Below are 23,632 nucleotides of genomic sequence, written 5' to 3' on the forward strand. Positions count from 1 at the left end.
TCTCTGTCTCTCCTCCTCTCTGTATATCTGGTTTTGTAATAAAAATAAGTCTTTAAAAAAAAGTAAGATGAATAGGTGAATGCTTGGGTAATGTGTACTCTGAGAAATTGAATATAATTACATGATCAGAAAAAAAATAATTCTTCAGGAAGAAATAGTCATTTTATATTTGAATATACCTTTCAAAAAGTGAAAGAAATCATGTCTATACCTAATAATAAGAAATCAAAATTCATAAAGCCTGGTGGTATCAAATAGGGAACTAGATAACCACCCAGTGACACTTTAGCACTCTGAATTATTCTTGAAAATGTAGGCTAATGAATACCTGTCAGCCAACTTGTTCTGATGTTGATAGAACACGATCCATAAAAATTACTGAATATATGTTCTTAATTGCATGTGAAACATTTATCCACGTAGACCGTGTGGTAAAATAAGTCTCTAATTTTGAAGAGTTCAATAGTTTGGGCCCAGCACGGAAGCCTAGTGGCTGAAGTCCTTGCCTTGCATGCACTGGAATTCCATATGGGTGCGAGTTCATGTCCTGTCCCTGCTGCTCCACTTCCGTTCCAGCTCCCCGCCTGGGAAATTGTAGAGGACAGTCCCAACGCTTTGGGACCCTGCAACCCTGTGGGAGACCTGGAAGAAGTTGTGGCTTTTGGATTGGAACGGCTCCAGCTGTTGGAGGCACCTGGAGAGTGAACTAGTTAGATGGAGGATTTTTCTTTCTGTATCTTCTCTGTTAATCTTCCTTTCCAATTTAATAAATAAATGTTAAAACTGTCATGACCTGCTGAGGTTGATTTCAGGAATGCAGAGTTGGTTTAACAATAGACTTATTCATATACCCAGGTCATATTATCAGGAAACAAGTGACAGATAATTCAGGAATAAAATAGGTCAGAAAAAATTCATACTGTTTTTAATGATTGTTTAGCAAATGACATGGAAGGAAAATTTCCCAACCTGATAAATAACATCAGTGGAAATCCTGGAGCAATAGTCCTACTTGGTGGGAGAAAGCTAAGTGCTGCATCTTTTATGCTTTTGAACCAGAAAAACATGTTTCTTTTCAATCATAATTTATGTCCTGCCAGGTTTAAGACCTATACATCGAAAAGGAAGTATATCATCTTCATGGTTTAGCTGCTCTGATTAGTATAGATTTTTGAAGAAACTGCAAATAAAAGCTTTGTTATTCATAATGAATGACTTTTACAAGGCTGTAGAAAATAAAAGCAGTTATGTTTTTCTGTATAAACTAATGAAAAACATAAAAGTGCACTGTTTGTAGCACCACCAAAACGTCCCTCGGATGCGCTTATATCTGTTGGGAAACTGCAATGTATTGCTGAAAGGAATGAGTGAAGTCATTTAAAAAATGGATATACAGGAGTGCTTCATAAAATTTGTAGCAAAGTGCAGTCTAAGGATTATTTTAGTGTAAAAAACTCTTTAAATCCACACGAACTTTTCATGATGCACATTCTGCCAGAAGTTTTTGGAGTTCTCTGTGCTTACATTTTGGAAGACTTTAATTTGTTGTATTCTTCCTTCGTATGATCTGTTGATTCCAGTTATTCTCAATCAAATTCCTATCAGGTTTTATTATAGATATTAAATAGTATCAGGGAGCTTCTGGCCTGTAAAATGTCCATATGAGGGTCATAATCTCATTTGATCTGGCCCTGCCAAGGTAGGATCTGCAATTCAATAGATCTATAGCAGAAAACATTTTCAGTTGATAATTTTGTACGGCTCACGAGTAACGTTATAAATACATAAATGGCCCTTGGCAAAAAAAAATGTTCCCCACCCTTCCTTGCTGCTAAAATTCATGGAGCATGCAAAAATACATTAGACTAAACCACTGTTTAAAAAGGACAAGTTTAGAGGACTTAACTACTGATTTGATATGAATAGATTCTCTTATGACTGTGCAAATATTTTTCTGGAAGACTAGAAATAATCTCTTAAAGATCCTGTTTGCTAGTTTTCTGTAAAGACTCCAGGGTTCGTGAATGAGGAAAGGATCTTTATAACAACTGGCGCTGCAAAACCTGGGTATCCTTTGCCTGAAAATGAATCCCATCCCAGGCTTTACAGCACACTAATTAGTGAACAATGGAGGATAGCCCTAAACTGAAGAGATAAAATGAAAAAGCTTCCGAAATAAAACATGCCTCAGTAAAGGCAGTGTAAAGTTCTATAAATCACTTTGCTAAAGTTTTTAAAAATGTGTAAGCTATTTGTTAGAAATGAAAATACTACAAAAATATAATCACTTGTAATATTATCCAAAGGTTTTACTGACAAATGTTCACAATCGAAGTGACTTAAAACAGCAGAAACCTGTTCTCTTGTTTGTGGCAGCCAGAAATCCTGAATCAGGGCAGCAGCTGCACTTTTCTCCAGATTCTCTGAAGGAGAATCTTCCTGCTTCTCTCCTGGCTTCTGGTAGCTGTGCCTGGTACTTGGTGTTTCCTGCTGTGTAGAGAAATGACTCCAGTTATCCAGCATGTTGATGGCAACCTCTCCTCCCCAACCCCTGTTTTTTCCCTGTCCCCATTTCTCCTCCGTCCCCCTTGCTCTTGTCTCACTGCTGTTTGTTTTATGAGCCTTTGTGTTAAGGACTGTTTTAAATCCAGGATGATGATGACTTTGAGGTCCTTGAGTACATCTTCAGAAAACTTGTGACGTCAGCTCGCAGGTGACAGAACTTGGGACTTCTGTTGGACACAAGGGTTCTGTCTGCTTAGGCAGATGATCAGCTTCAAGACAGCTGCTCCAAGGAAAGCTGTTTTTTTTTTTTTTCTTTACTTGCGTTAAGGAGACAGTGGGCAGTGCTTGTTACCTAAAGAATCTCCTCCCTCCCTAAGAAGTCATCTGCCAGAACTTTTGTGCCAAGGATTATTGCAGCATCAAAGGGGAAAAGGGAAAAACTTTTCTGGTGAAAGTGTACAGTATCATACTTTGTTCTAAATGCAACTAAATGGGAGTCCTGAGGTTTCACCTCTCCTTGTTTGTGGTGCTCTGTACTGTGTTGCAAAACAAGCTTTCCTAGAGTATCCTCTGTCAATAAGGCCGAGAAAGAAAAGTTGGAGATTCTCCGGCTATGTTCCTGTGCTCTCTCCTCCGTCCCTTTTGCCTGAATAATACACTCTGTTACACTTTGACATCATTTTTATTGGGTCCCTATTCATCTCCACACTACTACATTTCTCTTAGCTCCCAGCTAAGAGGACCAAAAAACCGCTCAAATACCCATCAGTAGAATAGTGGGTGAACAAATTTTTGAATATTTGTAAATTAACTATTGTTTATTAATAAAATGGAAGTACTGAGTCACACTATGTTGTATGACAATTTCAGAGACTTTTTTTTAGAGAAAGAAGCCAGACTCTCAAACTGTTTGTTGTTTCATTAATATAAATTTCAAAAGTAGTCGAAACCAAGGCAGAGTGATAAAAATCAAAAAAATCAGTTTTGCTGTGGAGGAGTGGAAAATGTCTGGAAGCTGGTGTGAATGAATTTAAGACACTAATATGGTTCTGGGTTTTGTGCCAGCTTTTTAATTCAAGAGATATGAAACTTATGTGTTGAGTGTTTGCTAAGATTGCCAATTTAAATAGGAATGCTCTTGCTGTCTAGCTTTACCACCTGTGGCTTTCCCACTTGCAGATTCTGAGTATCCTTAGAGCTTGTTTGGACTTGTGATGTAATCCGTGAGGGTCCAGAATTGATGAGGATGTGTAAACTGCAGTAAAATCAGGTTTGATCATGAGTCCATTTCTTGAGTATCGGAACGAATGTACGTGTTGTGTTAGTATTTTTTTTTCTATAAGTCTTGCCTTGGCTTTGCTCCTTTGAAACATGTAAAGATTGCACCATATGCACTTTACTGTTGTGTAGCTTTCTTAAATAGTTTCAGCATGGCAGCTTTAATATCATAAGAGCACATTTATTTTAAAAACATTTTTGATATTCTGAGTACTACCCAGACATAAGGCACTTACATAGCTTTTTTTTCCCCCCAAGGCTTTCTCCAAGTGAAATGAACTTTATTTTTTTTTTCATGAGAATTATGGAGATCTTGAACATATTGGCCCTATAACAGTTGAAAGAGATATTTTTCACATAGTTAGAAAAATCAGGTTCAAAACTTCTTTCTGTGTCTTAGTTCTGTCACATCATTACCTTCTCAAAGTACCCTCGTTTGTTTTTGACTAAGAGGCATCTTGTTTTCATACCCTTCCACCTCTCGTGCAGAACTGAAGAGTTCCCTAACAGGGACATTTTATTAATATTAGCGTGTGGTGTGGAGGAACAACAAAAGTAGATCTTGGAAAGTATTGGAAATGCAACACAAAAGGAGAAATGAGCAAAATACCCTGATAGCAGAGCTTGTCGCCTTAGTCTCTGTATGGTGTGTTACTTAATAACTGCTGTAGAGAAATAAAGCTTCATTCTTAGCAGAAATCATGCTGGAGCGTCCTCAGTGCCACCTGATTCTCAGTGTGCTTATTTCCACGTTTCTTGATGCTCCAGTGGAAAGACTCCTTGATGAGCAGCAAGTTCGTCCTTCACCCAGTGCCTACCAACCATGTGACCTGAATGAGTCATTTTACCTTCCTGAAACCCTGTTGGATTGTTTCCTGTAATTAGGTATTTACAGGGTAATTAAAAGTAATGCTAATAACTTTTCAATCAGGTGTCTTTAGTGTTAGAAGGCTAAATGAATGGTAAGTTCTGCAATGATTTTAGGGAAGAATAGCAAAGAGGAGTGGTGTACGTTAAAGTTTCTTCTGTGGATAGCTTGTATTTAGTCTGCACAGTAAGATGAAGTAAAAGAATACCTTAATATACCCTGAATAAGTTGATTTGTGAGATACTCTTCTGTAAAAGAAATTTTAAAGAAACTAGATATGATGAGTAAGCTCAGTTTGTGTGAAAATAGCAAGTTGATTTATTGTCATGGAATAATGGGTAAAATAAAAAATTCCATAAAGGGAATGACATGAATGGAATTACAGGAAATTATAGAACCTTTTGTGCTTTGGGCCCCTTAAGACAGATGGAGGAAGGAGGCAATGGGCTGTCAGGAGCATCTGGGAAGTGCTGCTTCTGATAGCACCGAAAGGGTCCAACAATATTTCTTGATACACTGATTCTTTTTAAGGTCTTCATATTGTCCTTCCTTGTTCTAACAACATACGTTGTCAGCAAACAAAATTTTGAAATAAAAATTGTCCTTAGGGTCCTGGGTATTTTTTTTTTTAAGATCTCTTCATTTTGGCTTGTGTCATCTGCGCATGGTGCACTAGGGGAGGTGGAGTAGTACGGCTCTTTTTTTCAAAAAGTCAAGCAAAAAGAAGTGAAAACCAAGTGTTTTAGCTTGCTTCTATTTACCTTCAGATGATAACTTGCTGTCATAGATCTTGGAATCAAGGTGATACTGCTAAGACTCCTTCACAAATCAATAGGGTACCTCTGGAAAAAGTCTAACACTCTGGATTCTTGCTCGTAGTTTGCTTTGACTTCCTTTCTTCTTTCAGCGACTTTCAGTTGTCACTCAGAATATTATTTGACTACTCTCTCTCTCTCCAGTTTTGCATGTTCTTTTAAATTTTGGCAGCCGAATCAAAGTTAGATTCCCTAGTAGAAGAACAGAACATGGATCCTCGGTGTTGAGAGAATATAGGAAGTGGTGAGGATGAAAGAAACGTTGTGTAGGTTTCATATATACATGGATTATATATGTATATATGTGTATAGATTTTTTTTACCATATATATATATATATATATATATATATATATATACACGCGCTATGTATTTCTTACCTTTTTTTAAAAAAATGTGATTCCATCTAAAGAAGTATGCTTGGATTTCAGCTCACGTGAACAAGTAGCTTTTTGTCATTTAGATCTCAAGGTTTTTAGACTAATAGCTTAATTAATGTTGTCTTTTTTTCCTTTCCCCTTAAAAGGGTAAGTGTTTGGTCTAGGAGATCAGTAATAGTGCATCAACAAGCCCTAATTGATTTCCCATATTCTAGTGCAACTCTTTAATTTTATTAAAATATTTATCTGATTACTGCTAGAGGTTTGCTGAAATTTGGGAGAAAGAATAACATGAAAAGGACATGTAATTTTTTTTTTAAAAAATGTTCTTCAGAGTTGTGCTTTTAAGTTGCCTTTCCTGACTTTGCTTTGTCAGGGATTTGTGTGTGTGTGTGCATGCGCGCATTTGTAGCGCTTTGTTCTGCATTACATCATAAACCTACTCTAAATCTTTTCACTGTACCTGTCCCTCGTGCCAGATAGACTCATTACTCATACAAATCTAGGTTATATTTTTCTAGGAAAATTAATTACTTTATGCAGGCTACATATGGTTAGTGTGTCAGCAGGAAAGTTTTAACAGATTTTGGGTTGGTATAATGTAGGCATTTAATCAGGTCTTTTTTTTCTTTGTACATGAAATAGTACATTAATATATACTACTAATACTTTTTTTGAGACTGGAGAAATCCTTTTCATGTGGCAAACACCTGATGTCATAATCATGAATAAGGGCACTGATCAAAACTAGATTCTCTGTGCCCATTATAGATCTTTTGAATGGCTATGAATAGTGTATTCTTCTGTGCATCTCACTATTCTAAAGGATACACACATAATTGCACTGGACCACTATTCAATGTAATATAGGTATCTGCCATTTGAACTATTTAAAGGTTAGAAACAGAAAAGATCCAGGGCAGTAAATCCATTTGAGAACATACAATATATTTTAAGACAAATTAAATTGATTTGTGAGAAATAACTACTGTTTCACCCTAGTTTATGTACTATAGTTACAAGGTCTGCAAATAACAATTCATGCCCTAAAAGCACTGATATTCCAGCAAGGTAACAGTTTGCCTTTTTGCCTTGTGTGCCACTTCTATTAACTGTGTAAGACCTCCCCCTCTTTTTTAAACCAGTATCTTTTGAACTTGCAGTATGTCACTTTCTTACAGCAGAAAACTTTCCTTGAAGTTAGGGAATTTGAACACATATTTGTAAAGTGGACTTCTTGTAAACTGTATTAGTTGAGCTCACAGAGTTTTGCTTGCATGCACATAAATATTAAGCATGTCAAGTGGCAGGAGAGAATGCTGGGTATCAGATGTTGATGAACAATGAATCTAAGTCTTGTATGGTATATTTTATTTTAAATAATATCCACTATGTAAGCCCCTTTTGATCAGTGATGATTTCTATAATGTTTGAACTCTGACCATTTTATCATTGCTTCCCTCCATCTCTTGCAATGAAAAATAATTTTTTAATAGTTTGTTTATGTGAAGAAGTGAGAGTTCTTTCATCCACAGACTAGCTCCCTTAAATGGCTGCAGTGAGCAGAGCTGGGGCAGGAGGAAGCCTGGCTGCCTTCCATGTCTCACACATGGAAGGCCGTCTTCCTGTGACTTCTCAGGCACAATAGAAGGGAACTGGATTAGAAATGGAGCAACTTGGACTTGAACCAATGATCTTTTGAATTGCTGGTCCTAATGCAACTGCTTAACCCACTGTGCTGCAACTGTTTTTGGTATTTGCAGTAACTGGTTCAGTCTCTAAGTGGACAAAATGGCTGGAGCTGAGCTGATCCAAACGCAGGAGTCCCGGGAGCTTCCTCCAGGTTTCTCATGTGGGTGCAGAGTCCTAAGGCTTTGGGCCAGCATCTACTGCTTTCCCAAGCCATCAGCGGGGAGCTGAATGCGATGTAGAGCAACTAGGAAACACTGGTGCCCATATGAGATCCTGGCATATGCAAGGCAAGGCTTTAGCCACTAGATATTGCACCAGGCCCTTGCAGTAACTGTTAACCTACAGGAATTTTACTATTACCGGCACATAGTAGTGTTTAATTCTCACATCCCAAATGCATGTTGTCAGTCTGTGTCCAGGTAAAAGTAGTAAGTGTGCAGCATATAGGAATGCAGTTATTCCCCTCATGTGTGTTGATAGTACAGAGTATGCCTAAAGGTGAGAGCTTTCCCCGGCATTCTTTGTAAACACGTCCAATCCCCAGCATTCCCAACAGAAATCTAGAGCCGTTAACAGGTTAACCTGGCATGTGATAGAAGTGGTGCATAGCTATAGAACTATCTGCTTGTTGCTGCTTCTGCATTTCTTACCTCTGATTCTGCTAATTTAGTATGTGCCAGGAGTCCTTCTACTTTGCTGTGTTTCTGAAGAAAGTCAATTTAGTACAAATTGGGACCTAGTTACTTCCCCTCCGTCTATCACACACTGCTCGTCAGCAGGGCTTCTGAGGACAGCAATTGCCATTTGAGGAAAACAAAGCCTGCTTAGACCTTTGTGAATGTGTGAAACATGATGTAGTATATTTCAGTATTGAATGGATTATTTAATAATTTGAATGCTCTGCAATTTGTTGCCTATGTATCTCATTATCTTTTTGAAAATTTAAACTAAAATGTTTACTTGAGCTATTAAGCTTTATTATATGATTAAAGATTCCCTTTCATTGAGCATCTAAATTGTTAATTTGCTTTTTGAGGATGATTCTGGATTCCTTACAAAAATAAGCTAGGCTTTTCTCTCTTCCTGCCATCAGTTTTAGGGACATATTGCTTCTTTGGTACTGTCATACCAATAAATCATCCCAGATTACTTGCAGTCGTTCAGTACTAAAGTATACCATGCATTTTAAAGGAAATCTGCTATTTTCTTTTCAATCAGATGAGCAATGTGAAGAGACTACGGCCACGGCTCAGTGCGATTCTCTTTAAGCTTCAGTTTGAAGAGCAGGTGAGCAACATCAAACCTGACATCACGGCTGTCAGTGCTGCCTGTGAAGAGATAAAGAAGAGCAAAAGCTTCAGCAAGTTGCTGGAACTTGTATTGCTAATGGGAAACTACATGAACGCTGGCTCCCGGAATGCTCAAACCTTCGGATTTAACCTTAGCTCCCTCTGTAAAGTGAGTTTGTTTTTAAAAACACGTATGTGCCTGAACACTTCTTCTTAAATGTCAGCCCTGATTACATAATTTAAATATTTTTATTTTGATGTGCTCATTATGAAGAACTTGAACTGAACCATGCATGAACTCAAACTGAGTGAACTGAGCTAATTTACTCAACCTCTGAACTAAATCCAAATATTAATTTTCTCTGACCTGCAAATCCAACTGACAGATTTTATTTAAGAACAATTATATCATAAACGTGTGCTTTCTCAAGCAATGAAATAGAACAATAAAATATTACTTAAACTTAATTCAGTTCAGGTACCTGTATATGGTAATATATATTTAGTGTTACTGGGTTTGACATTAAAATTTTTACTTTATTTTAATGTTTTTACATATTGTGTTTGTAAGTAGACTAAAAAGACAGAAAAATGTGACTGCTTTATATGAAGGGAAGTGATTATGTTAGGAACAAATCTTAAGTCATTTGTGAGTTTGAAATGTTTCTATCTAAATATAATTTTAGATGATATGAAAATTGAGTAAGTTTAGAGATTTTTTTTCCTCCTTGACTCTTCGACAGGCTAAATTTCCTTAAGAGAAAATACATCCAATGTTTTATGTAACAGCTCCTTCTCCGGGAGTGTGATATAGTAATGATGCTTTATTGATCTGCTTACAACAAATTCTTCAGAGTTAACACATCACAAGAAGAGCTTTCTCTTGTTCTTGACCTCCTAACATCTACACTCACTGATTAAGGAATTTGATTATTGCTATTGCCAGTTAAGTAAGGAACTTGACAAACAAATTCAGCATTCACGCTATGTTTGCTGAAGAGTTACTTTTCTTGTGCTTACATGAATTTTCTTACAAATTTTTCCTGACGTTGGCCATCCCATTGGTGTCAATGCCTTGTTAATTTTTCCTCTGCCATCTCCCTCTGTTTGTTTTCCTGCTTTGGGTTTCTTTGCTGTATCTGGGTAGGAGTGATACAATTTCTAATTGTTTTGAAAAGCTTACTTAATGGTTAGATTCTGGGCTACATGCTTTACTAGATCATCTCTATGCTAAACCTGGCCTATACACAACTTTTTCTTCCTACACATCAACCCTTAATTCTGGTTAAATACTTCAGTGGAGCTTAAATAATAAAAGCTAGGACAATAGAGTTCAGCCCAAAAGGCTCACTCAGCTATGAGGAAATAAATATTTAGAAGTAGAAACTGAGCTAGATTTTGAATGGGAGAGGAAAAGATACTCTATGCAAGAGCCAGCAGTTTATATAAAGACTTGTAATGTAGTACACAGAAGTGGTGCAATACTTTTGGAACCTTGAAGGGACACGAAAGAGGATAGATAACATAGGATTGAGATGGTAAGTTAGTTTAGATGATGAATGTCATGATGACATGACTTGATTGTCATGATGAATGATAAAATTCTGGTGCAGCTGTGTTAGTTCTCTTCACTATCAGGCACACTTCTCTAGTCACAGACTGTAGAAATGATCCCTGAAAGTATAATCTTAGATGTGTTAGTTCTCTATGTCAAGCAATCATATATTTTATAGGAAGCTGAATCTGTCTGCTACTGGTAGGCATTATTGAGCTTTAATGTCCAATGCTATTACTATGAAGCCATATATGATCATTTAAATCAGATTTAATGAAAATTTACATAAAATAAGATTTAGTTTTTCAGTTACACTCGCTGTGTTTCAAGATCTCAGCACCTGTGCATGTACACACCATAAATTCAACACAATTTCATGTCTTAAGAACATTTTAGGGAGTTCACTAGAACAGAACACCAGTGGGGAGATATTCGGAGTTTAGTTGGCACGCAGAGCGTGACTTTGTGGAGGTGACAGAGAAAACTGACCTGATGTGACAGATGGAGACGATAGGGTAAGATAGGATGAAGTGGATGGAGAGATCAAGATAATTCCTAGGTTTCTACCTAATCCAACTGGATGGAGAGATGTGTTTCTGACATGTTTGGAGGAGTTGCAGAAAAAGGAGTGAGTTAAACGTTTTGGCTTTGTTTGTTTTTTTAACCCTAATATCTTAAAGGGGATCTGCTTAAGGCCACTTTGCTTAATTATTTAGACAATATTTGATTGTTCACATTGTTTACTGTGTTTTTATTGTTTAGTTCTAGAGTAAGGTACTTGGAAAAGGAGTTTGAGGCACGGTGGTAGAGGGGCCGGAAGAACTGTGTATATTTATGAACTTCTGGAGAATTGTCAGAATTTTTGTTTATGTACAAAGAGGACATGAAGAGGAGACAAGCAGGACCAAACTGCAGATTTTCCTTGGGAAGGAAAGCAAAGGAAGGCGCAGGGAAGATGAGAAATAAAGTGAAGAAGTCCTGAAGTATAAATCTACGGGGCTTGTTTCTATGTGCACAGTCTGTTCCTTCTAGGTTTTGCATCTCAGAGATGTAGTTGGCGTGTAAAATTTGGCTATATTCCCTCCCCCACGTCTTCCTCTAGGGAAAGCAGTTGGCAGATGTCTGTGTCTGATTAATGAAAAGCAGTAGACTCATTCAGTGCTTGGTGCATAGTAAATACTCAACAAATAGCTACTGAATGAATAAAACTTGTTGATAGACACAATCTAGTGTCTTAAGTAATTTGTAGTTGAAAATAGACATCCTCTTATTGAAGTACTGTTACTGATGTATAGGAATCTAAAAGTCTATTACAAATGCAGTGTGTGCTGCTGTTACTTTATTATAGTCAGTCTACAAACAAGTTAATCTGTCTCATGATAAAAAATGGAATGCGTTTTCTTGCAATGATCCTGGATACTTTGATCTTCCCTCTTAAGAGCCTTCTGCTGTGCAAGAAACAAAATAAATACTACAACTTCATATTTTTTATTAGCCTACATGTCAAGTTGAAAGTGTATATTGAACAAGATGATATCTCATCATGTTTGTTATCAGAAGCAGCAGCTTGATCTTTGACAATTGTGACTGAATTTTCACACAGAGTGTAAAGCATTTGGTTTGATGATAAGCCCCCACAAAAAATTCCATATTTATTTGACAATAGAAATAGGAATAGTCACATACTGGGTAATTATATGAATTTTAACATTCTGTATTAAAAATCCTTGCCTTTATATATCCTTTTCATAAATATCATTTATAAATTTAGCCTAAGAAAAAATGCATAAGGATTGATATAAAATGATTGATATTATTTAGAAATAAGTAGATGCATGTAAATTTCATGACCATTACATTTTAATTTTCGCAGTATTCTCTTTGTATACATTTGTAATTAGAAAAACTAATTGACATTTCTGACTTCCGGGAAAATGGTTGTTTATTTACATCTTGAAGATGTGGCAAATATAGAAGTAGGATATGAAATAGAATACAAAGTAGAATATTTTAAAGATATAAATAGCAGTTGAAGTTGATATATAGATGTGGAGCTTTTGGGGGGGTCAAAGTAAAGTACACTTCAGTTAAACTTCAAGAGCTAAAAATACTGGTTTCTCGGAACTGAAGCTAGGCTGAATCTGAAATTTTGCACATCTAAAAGGAAACTGGTGTTCAGAATATTGTCACCAGCAGCTAACGAATAAGTTGCATGAGAGTCTTTCTTTTAGAAAGTCTGCTGTAATCACCCCCAAATGTTATGAGGACTTCTTAAGGCCTTGGTACTTCATGAATCCCATCGTGATAAGAGAAAAATGTGCTATTCAAACACAGGATGCTGCTTCTGGCTTAGATGAAACCAAGTAACTGCCTTTCCGATGGCTTGACTGTTTTAAAAGGATGGATGTTAAAGCAATAGAAAATGGAGGATGGTGTAGCAATCTTAAAATTCTTGTAGATCATACTGACATTTAGGTAAGATGAGTAACACCAATTTAAGATAGTTTTGTTTTCTAGGAATCTGCTACTGATGAAATATAAGTTAATATCCTGGGAAATTAATTGCTAGGTAGGCAGTATATGTCTCTCACAAATGCTTACAAGGATAGATTTGTGTCAGGTTCTCTAAGAGAATCTGTTAGTCTGTTGGATATTTGCCTTTTAAAAAAAATTATATTTATTTTATTGAAGAACAGCATTCTCGGTAACCAAGCAATTGGGTCAACCATAAAATTTCAGCAATATATTGAAAGAGATATTTATTTATTTTAAAATTTATTTTTATTGGGAAGTCACATAAACAGGCAGGAGGAGAGACAGAGAGGAAGATCCGCCATCCTCTTCCTGCTCCCAAAGGAGCCCCAGCAGCTGGAGCTGAGCCAATCTGAAGCCAGGAGCCAGGAGCTTCTTCCAGTTCTCCCATGCAGGTGCAGGGTCCCAAGTCTTTGGGCAGTCCTTGACTGCTTTTCCAGGCCACAAGCAGGGAGCTGGATGGGAAGCAGAGTAGCCGGGATTAGAACCGGCGCCCATATGGAATCCCAGCATGTGTAAGGTGAGGAGGACTTTAGCCACTAACCTATCATGCCTGGCCCACAATATGTATTTTTTAAAGATTTATTTATTTTTGTTGCAAAGGCATATATACAGAGAGAAAGAACTTCCACACACTGGTTAACTATCTAAGCTGCCACGGTGGATGCAACTGAGGCAGTCTGAAGCCAGGAAATCAGAAATCTCCTCTGGGTCCCCCATGTGAGTGTCCAGTCCTGTGGCTTTTGGCCATATTCCACTGCTTTCCCAGGCCACAAGCAGAAAGCTAGATGGGAAGTGGAGCAGCTGAGACACATACTGGTGCCCATAAGGAATCCCTGTGCATACAATATAAGGATTTAACCACTAGGCTCCCATGCCAGGCCCTTTGATCATTATTTTATATAATTTTAAGAAACAGATATTACCAAGTCACACAATGACTACAACCATTGTTTTGTTATATTTGCTAATGTCTAGTGTGATGTGTGACTTTCAAATAGCAAAATATCTTGATTAATACAAGAAGATCATGTAGGTCTTTGCTTTAGGTAATTATATAAACTGATTTTTTATATTTGGATAATAGATGCAAAATTTATACTCACCCAGTCTAAATTTTTTGATAATTTTTCATTCTTTGGAAAGATTACAGAACTATCTATTGATTGCCACATTGAATTTATTCATACTGAAACTTTGTAGGAAGCATTCTATTCTCAGTGGCAGTAGAATATGTAATGAGTTCATTGCACAGTTGAAGCCATCAAATGGTACAACTTAGTACTGGTTCTGTGAAGTTGAGTGTTAGATGCTTCAAAGGCAGGCAGTGGCAGGCCAGAATTTTGGGGGGTTGAGGGAGATCTAAATTCTCTTTGCTGCTGCATGAATTTCTTGTCATATCTTCCGAATATTTGTTTAGAACCCCAGACTAACAAACACTTGAATAACTTCCCCAAAGCTGTGACAAAGTTGATTCAGCAACAATAACAACATTGCATTTTCATTGTTCTTTACTCACTCCACCAGTGTTAGTAGCTTGTGTAAATTGTGAGCAGCTCTTTCTTGGATAACATGGGTTTTCAGGTTGCAGTGCCCTTTAAAAATATCAACATCTCTAAGTCTGCATACCAATCTAACTAACATATAATGTGTGGATGTAGATTCTCATTAGTGGTTTTTTCTTTTTATTTTAAGAGCGTCTAAGGTGATTTTAATACTGAGAACCACTTTATGTGTGTTCTTCCTTGTTTCTGTATCTCCAATTGATCGTTTGGAGCAACAAACAAACATTGGGAGAAAAAAATGAAAACTAACAAAAATAAAAAATAAACAACCTTGCTGTTTGCTTAAGGATGGAGGTAAAAATATTTTCAAGAACTGCTGCTTGTCTTTCATGCCAAACTGAGCGTTATTCTGATGAAGAAAACTTTAAAACGGAATCTAAACTGCTGACACATAGCGTAAGTGAAGCTAGTTGAAGGATAGTGTCCTGAGTGGTCTTGTAAGCGTTTATCTTGAACAGGGACAGTTTCATCATCTGCCTGTTAATCAAATAGGTAAATACTAGATATTGGTTTTTTGTTTTTCAGAAAGTCTGATCCATTTGTATCACTTTTTCCTTCACTCTTTGAAATTGAGGAAAGATCTCTGCCAAACAAATCTATTGTTCCATCTGCATTCAGTGTGTTTCTGAGGGATTTTTTTAAAATCTTTTATCAGATTGGCAAAAATCATACTAGTAGAGTTTGGCACCCTTTGAGAGTAAAGTATTTATGGGCCAAAGATATGCAAATAACAAATGCCATTCTTATTTTACATGCAGCCAATTAAGATCACAGAAGTGCTGATTTCCAAAGCAACATGAAACTGTTGGAAATGTTTAACCCCTTGAAATACTTAGCTTTAAAATACTCAGTAACACATTTTTGTCTATATAATTTAGTAAGAAGTGTCTGACTTTATTAAGTCATGTTTTTGATCACTTTCTACATCAACTTTGCATTTCAGTGCTACAAAGCATTGAAAATTAGAATTGTACTTTTAATTTAATATCAAAGAGATTAGTTTGATTCTTGCACCACCAGTGTGTTGCTTATGTACTATAATTTCATCTCCAATAATAAGCATTGCTGTTCTCAAACTCTTTTCCTCAAACATGCAACCATGGAATCCTCTATAACACCACTCATATGGATAGCTACTATCCATTTGAGGCAGCATCTAAGATGAAGTTTGCCTACCTACCTTTCCTGATTTAAATAAGACTCCTAATATATTTTCCGAATTAAAAATACAATATTAAGATTTCTCATTCCATGAGTTTTAGCAACCTTGTTGTTTACTCCATCCCCCTTTTTCCAAATCAAGGCCATGATTTGTTGCTGCATTTTTTTAAAAAAGAAAATATGCAGCATTAGCATTCTCACAGTAAACTTGACCAGTAGTAGTTACGTATGCTTGTTCAGCAGCGCCAAGAATATAATGGCTAATGGGATCATAGTTGGCTTTGAGCAATAGATCCAGCATTGGTGAAGTACATTGGTACAAACAGATGTCAAATTTAATAAGCAAACCAGAAGAGAGAAGTTGACGCAGTGACTTCATTCCTTAGTATAATGAGGTGTTCATTTTCAGAGGCAAATGAAATAATACAATTCCATAAATCCTGTGTGTAACTTAGTAGTTCAGCTAAGTGATGCTTGAAAAATGCCCTATAATACACAATATCTGTGAAATGGTGCTCATTTGGAGAGTGCAGCTGTTTTCAGGGTAAAGTACTAAACAAGTTTGTGTTTGTTCCCTGTATCAATCAGAGCTTAATGATTTGGAATGTGACAATTTTTTTGTAAAGGATGGGAAATCACCACTTGAGAACCTGCTAGTGGTGGTTTTCTCTGTGCCTTCCAGGAATGTCTTCACTAACTTAACTATACCTCCAGACTTAACCTCTTTCTCCAGCGAGGTCCATCTCACAGCATCTTCTATCCATCTCTAAAGCCATGATAGCACATTTCCCGTTAGCATTTGAACATCACTTAGCAAAGGAATTTTACGAAAGAATCAGTATCCTCAAATTTTGTAATGTAGATGAAATGAGCCAGCTCCTTAAATGAACATTCTAAGATGTATCACGAACTGCAAAAAGAAATTAATCCAAATAATCCTCTTAATTTATCCTAGTAATTAAATCAGTGATGAGCAGAGTCAAATCTACATGGTTTCCCCAATGAATTCTACCAAACATTTACTGATCTGTATATTTTTTCCTCCAATAAATATGACCAGGTGGAACACTCTGTTACTGGTCTATAAGGCCAAATCAATTTACCTTTTTTATGATTTATTTATTTTTATTGGAAAGTTAGATATACAGAGAGGAGGAGAGCCAGAGAGGAAGATCTTCCCTCCACTGATTCACTCCCCAAGTGGCCACAATGGGCTAGAGCTGAAGAGATGTGAAGAAGCCAGGAGTGTTTTGTGGGTCTCCCATGCAGGTACAGGGTCCCAAGGCTTTGAGTCATCCTTAACCACTTTCCCAGACCACAGGCAGAGAGCTGGATGGGAAGCAGGGCCGCTGGGACAGGAACCGGTGCCCATATGGGTTTCCTGCCCATGCAAGGGGAGGACTTTAGCCACTAGATAACCACGCAGGGGTCATCAATTTACCTTTTAAAGACAATATTAATTGTCATATTAATGGCATAAAGAAGAAAAATCCTCAATATGTTCCAAAAAAATGATGCATTTGACTATGGCTATGGCTGCCATGTGGGGAGTGAACCAGGGTGTAGAACATTTCTGTCTCTTCCTCCTGCTGAATCTCTAATGTAGAAAATTAATCCAAGTTTCCTAGTATGTCACAGGAAGCAAATTACTGATACCATTACCACTGCTTTCCATTGTTCCTTTACCAGGAACCTGCAATCCAGAGCTGCAGTTCTTAAAATTTTCACTATTTGAAGAGTAAGTTTTTGGATTATGAAAATCACCAAAGGTCACCAAACAAATAATTTTCACTTTACGAATATTTTTCTTTGACTAATGGAAAAATTCCTGTTTTAAAGGTCATCCAAATTTGCAAAAATAGTGTAAGAAAATTCCAAAGTCTTGTATTTTGTCTACAAGCGAATTTTGCTCCAGACTGACAACTAGGTCATGATTTATTACAGGATCAGCTTTTGACATTATTTTGTCCGGAATGAACAGAGTGGTTAGAATAACTCCATCCATCTTATTGTTTATTTGACATTTATACCACATTAAATGTACCTTAAAGAAACAAAGCATAAATAAGAATTCCTGCTTAACAGTCTTGAATACTCATCAGCAAGACAAATCTCTTGACACTTTCAAAAAAGCAACTTGTCAAGCAATTTCTGTTGAAATTTTAAAAAAAGCATATGCTTCACCTGAACAGATCTTTAAAGCAAACATTTTAGTTTTGTGCTATGCCCCAAGAGTTAGCATCACAAAGTGGTGTTAAGTTCCTCATGTTCATTAAAATTAACCCCGCCTTCCAAGCTTTCCATGTCCTAGCTCAGCTACTGATTAACAAATTTGAGGAATAGTACAAGAGAATGTGCCCTTTCTATTGTTAATGTTTATCAAAAACAGAACAAATAGCAAGTAAAGACTGTATTTTTTAATGACGTAGTGAAGGGAGGAAGGAAATAGTCAATTCAGCCTGAAGAATACTTTTGCAGCACTGTAAAATGTTTCCTGAGAATCTTACAATGTAAAGTTCTCCATCTGCTGAAGAGCTGTGAGAAGAATCACATGGTGTTTGTTAGTGAGACACCGTTCACGAACAACAAAATACTTACCTGAACTTTTCATGATTTACTAGGTTTAGTTTTAAATTTGTGTATTTTAAAATGGATTTTTGTTTTTCCATCTCACAATTCTTAATTGCAAATTTGGAGATGCTGGGATAGTTGTTTTTATTAGCAGTTCAGGAGTATGTTTTGTAATGTTAGACTGCTAAAAACATGCTAATCAGTTGAAGTTTTCAATACTAGCCCATAATAGTACCTTCATCTCTGAATTACCATATCTTTTATATTGTCTCTAAAGAACATGATGCCATATTTGGCCTGAGTATTTAACATTATTCAACTGGCAATTAACTGAACTGTATTGTGTTCCAAAAATTGTAATTCTGAATTTTTTTTTTCTACACATGATAATCTAGATTGACCTAAATGTTTTTGTTTGGATGTAGATATTATACCTATCTTAGCAGTTACTGGCTATTTAGCAAGTTCACAAAAGTTACCAAATAATTCTTTCCAGGTGTTTCTTGTTCTAAAGGTAGATGTTGCCCTGTCATCATTCCCTACTGGCTGTTTTTCTAGTTTGTCATTAAAGAAACATAGTAAGGAAGAGTGCAGATGGCTACCATGGGCTGCTAAGTTTGTACTGTACCAACAGTAGCCCCGAAATAGCCACTACTAGAAAGGATGGCTTTGTAACAAAAATAAGATTTTATGATAGCTCTTGGCTATACAAGAGAAGTCTTTTGTATTTTTTCAATTTTCTGGTTTTCTGATGTACTTATCCAAATGAGATTTGAGAGTTCTGATAGGAAACTTATATTGATCTAATGTTATCAGCTTTATTTGTAAAAACAACCTTCCAGAAAGATTTCAACTGACCCAAGCAAAAATAACATCTGAACTGATATTACAAGAAGTTTATTCATTTTTATTCTCCTTTAAAAAGTTATATTTTATCAATGTCCACTGACACTTAGATATCCATTAATGTATATTTAATATGTTTCGTGTAGAAATTGAATTTGTAATTCTGTTTCTATGTTCAGTTCTATTTTCTTATTTAATTTGTGTGAAAATTAAGGTCTGGTAACTTGCCCGTGGCTGTCACAACTAGGTAGTGATGTGTTTTAGGCATTACCAGATTATCCATACATGTTAGTGACAATTTGGCAATAATGGCAACTGTGAAGTATACTGTTTTAAAATGCTTGGTTAAATGTTGTGAAATTTCTTCATTTTAAACAAGGTTTTTAAAAGAATAAGTGTATATGTGTGTGTGTGTACATATATATAGGCATATATACATGTACACACACACACACATATATATATATATATATATATATATATAGTCTTGTGGAGTCCCGGGAGCCATCCTTGAGTTGCATAATGAGTAAGCCATTGTGGCCTTTCAGCCTATTACATATATAATCATATAAGAAACAAACTGTGTTCACAAGGCTATAACAGTTTGCATAAGTTATGTTTATATTAGTAGACTTCTATGTGGTCATGCAGTTTATCTCATTTTTCCATTATCATGGATTAGGTGTCATTTAATATTTTTGCATCAGTGGTATAATATTTAACATAGTATTTAAAAAATATTGTACATGGCAGTGTATACATGAGAATATTACTTTTAAAAGTTCATTGAAAATTAGAAATTAAAAATGTTAAAGTTGGTACAAAATATTTTTGAAATTCCCTAAACTTTTTGAAGTTCTCTCGTATGTGTAGTTGAACCTACTTTAAAGTGGGAAATTGTTGGAAAGAAAGCAAGTAAATAAAGCTGTGCACAGTTACATATGCCAGGAATTTCTAGCTCTGAATTAAATTCTTGATATGAGAAACATGACACTTTTTGGTCATTTGTGCATCTGTTCTGAATGGTTCCTCAGTGATGGGGAACTTGACCAGCTTGTATATTAACTTCCTCTGTAGGTCACATTCTATACCCAAGTCTCCACAGAAAGCTTTCAGTTTAGCTTCCTTTTTACCTTCTGATCTTATTTCTTAGCCATTTCAGATTGGATTCACCCCCTGGGAGCCTTCTATTGGCATCCTCTTTTTTTGCATTTTGGTTACATGATTATCTTAATCTGCTTAGCTAAATGCATTTGAGAATAAGGCACGCTCAACTTTGTGTTGCTGTACCACTTTATTCATTAAGGTCTATTACCATATTCTCCACATCATGAGTATTATCCTTGGTATGTGGGAAGTTTGTTCTTAGGAGCAAAAATCTCCTCACCATATTGATTTTGGCTTAGGAAGCAAGACTATGCAGAACATAAACAAATTAAGCTTACCTGTGTCGTGTAGCTTTCCAAGTACAGTTGAGAGAAAACATGTCTGTGAAAAATCCTTGGGTGGAATGGGTGGGGAAAAAATGTGGAGTAACATTGTTCTTCACTTAAAGAAATGTGTTTTTGTGGAATATTTTCACATAAGTATTGCTTAAAGCTTTACAATGATCTCCTTTGCCGGTCCCATCTGTTTCCCTTTCATTCTGGCTTATCTAAACAAACATCATGTGGTATTCTGGCACACTCAGTCTCATTGTGCACACTCCCAGGACACAGCCTCAGCACAGACACTTTCCCTGTTTATATTACTGCTACAGTCTTTGAAACGGCTCCTCATGTTAATTTGTTCTAATCATTTATCCACATTGCAGCTGTGAACTTTGTAACATGTACCTATCAGGTCATGATTCTAAACATTCATTTTATGTACTGAAAGACACAGAAATGCAGAGGTCTTCCATCTGCTGGTTCACTCCTCAAATGGTTGTAACGGCCAGACTGGGCCAGATCTAAGTCAGAATCTGAAATTCCATCTTGGCCTCCCAACTGCTTGTACCATCATTAATTGATTGTCCAGGCACATGACTAGGGAGCTAGATTGAGGCAGAGCAGATGGAATTCTAGCTAAGTCTCTGAAATGGGATGCTGGTATGACAGACAACAGTTTGTTTTTGTTTTTTTAAGATTTATTTTTATTGGGAAGTCAGATAGACAGAAGAAGAGACAGGAAAGTCTTCCATCTGATTGACTCCCCAAGTGACTGCAACGACCAGAGCTGAGCTGCAGAACTGATCTGAAGCCAGGAGCCAGGAGTTTCTTTTGGGTCTCCCATGTGGGTGCAGGATCCCAAGGCTTCGGGTCATCCTTGACTGCTTTCCCAGGACACAAGCAGGATTGGGAAGCAGGGCTGCCAGGATTAGAACCAGCACCCCATATGGGATCCCAGCGCATACAAGGCCAGGACTTTAGCTGCTGAACTATCATAAGTTTGTTTTGGTAGCTGTAGTATAACACCTGCACTATATCATTTATACAGCTTAAAAACTTTAATTGCTTCAAAATCAAAATCCTATTTCCATTGTATGGCGCATATATATATCTTGTGTTCTAGTCTTCTGTCTTTGTCCCACTTGTCTTCCCAATACGTACATACTTTTAGAGTCATTTATGCTGCTTGAATTACCTTGTTGTTCCTCATCTCTAGTCCTGTGCACATCCTACTCCATCTGCCTGGGATCTTGCACTATTGAGTCTCTCCTTCCCTAATTGCACAGCTTCTTGTTTTTATTTATTTTTTTTAAAGATTTATTTATTTTAGTACAAAGTCAGATGTACAAAGAGGAGGAGAGACAGAGAGGAAGATCCTCCATCTGATGATTCACCCCCCAAGTGAGCCGCAACAGCCGGTGCACACCAATCCGAAGCTGGGAACCAGGAACCTCTTCCAGGTCTCCTACACGGGTGCAGTGTCCCAAAGCACTGGGCCGTCCTCGACTGCTTTCCCAGGCCACAAGCAGGGAGCTGGATGGGAAGTGGAGCTGCCGGGATTAGAACCGGCGCCCACATGGGATCCTGGGGCGTTCAAGGGGAGCACCTTAGCCGCTAGGCCACGCCGCTGGGCCCACAGCTTCTTGTTTTTAAAGGGCCAGTTCAGATGTCCTGTCCTCGCAGATGCACTTGATGCTTCATTTCATTATTTTCTTTATCAATCCAGGGCAAAATACATCTTAGTTCTCTGTGGTTTGTTTTTACTAAACAGCTTGTTGGACTTTTATTTTTTGCTTTTACTTTTGTAGAATATGTAATAGGTGTTCTATGAGTATGTACGTGCTGATAAGTGCGTGTGTGACTAGGTACATTTAAGCACTGTTAGATATGTTTGCAGATTATTTCTTTGACTAGACATTTTGCTGACATCTGTTCCTGTAAAACATCCCATTTTGATTCAGATTAGTCTTGTTCCTTTTAAAGAATAAATAATTTCGATAAAGAATAAATAAATGTAGCATTTTAAATATTTAAAATTTTTTCAAAACAAAATTATTGCTCTTGCACTTCATTTATTTCACAACAGCCAAGAAGAGTATTAGTATTACTTAAGCATGTATCTTATCAAGATTTTTTGACTTTGTGCTTTTCCTCCTTTTTATGCATTTAGTTGAAGGACACCAAATCAGCAGATCAGAAAACCACACTGCTTCATTTCCTGGTACAAATATGTGAAGAGAAGTACCCTGATATTCTGAATTTTGTGGATGACTTGGAGCATGTAGACAAAGCCAGCAGAGGTTTGTGTGACTAAAAAAAATATTTATCGATGTGCTGTTTGGTTCTAAAAGAAAATGACTTTTATTTGTACAACGTAGTTTATGTTTCCTCAGCATTTTCACTTTTAAGGAGAAATTTGTGGCATGTTGATTCTGTGAGTTGTTAATGATTTTATTTTTGATGTTAATTTGTTTTGTTTTATAGTGAGGGTTTACATTTAAAAATACCATTTTCTGGCTGAAGTGTATGGATACCGGCCAGCCTCACTCTGCTCCTTACCCTCCCCAAACGTGGTTAGGGAGCTGCTGTCTTCATTGGGTGTCATTCAGAAACACTGAGTGATGCCTGGGTTCCTGAGTCTAGAAGCAGCTATGCATGCTCAGGTGTCGCTGCACGCTGCACGTCCCCACCCCCACCCTGACTCAGTTCCAAATCTGTGTCCTGCGATGTATCTGGGATCTCTTTGTCCTAGTCGATACCACACTGCCAGAGTTTTCATGTATTTCTTCATCATGCAAACTTGCAGTTTTAACTGTGGACCCAGATCAGTTTGTAAAGGCTCATTAGAAAGAATAGGAGCTATTGTTAATCTGATTATTACAACTTACATGTATTTTTTTTCACCACATTAAAAATTCAGTTTTCATTTATTTCTCAAAATCATTCCGTAGAAACTGCGTTATTTAGATTCAAACAATTAGTTTTTTTGTACTTTTAGGGAGAAAACTAAGTGTGGAGTGTTTGCATGTTTTGTATGTTGACCACACATCATTAGTGACGTCAGATTATTTTATAATCAGTTTATTTTCTTCATAACATTGAAATTTTGTAATTTTGAGGATCGTATCTTTTTCCTACATTTTTT

At 36.7% G+C, this 23,632-nt stretch overlaps 1 protein-coding gene and 1 pseudogene across 3 annotated transcripts in view; one reads left to right on the forward strand and one right to left on the reverse strand.

The window, feature by feature from the left end:
- DIAPH3 (diaphanous related formin 3) overlaps positions 1-23,632 on the forward strand; it is a 472,570-nt gene that overhangs the window by 248,810 nt on the left and 200,128 nt on the right. For all 3 annotated transcript variants that reach the window (XM_058670671.1, XM_004577440.3, XM_058670670.1), the window contains 2 exons: positions 8,757-8,996; positions 22,658-22,787. In XM_058670671.1, coding sequence (XP_058526654.1) covers positions 8,757-8,996; positions 22,658-22,787 — 370 coding nt within the window. The remainder of the gene's footprint in view (positions 1-8,756; positions 8,997-22,657; positions 22,788-23,632) is intronic.
- LOC118758078 (small nucleolar RNA U3) lies at positions 10,431-10,517 on the reverse strand (annotated as a pseudogene).

The sequence above is a fragment of the Ochotona princeps genome, chromosome 12 (assembly GCF_030435755.1).
Source record: "Ochotona princeps isolate mOchPri1 chromosome 12, mOchPri1.hap1, whole genome shotgun sequence".
Taxonomy (NCBI): Eukaryota; Metazoa; Chordata; class Mammalia; order Lagomorpha; family Ochotonidae; genus Ochotona; species Ochotona princeps.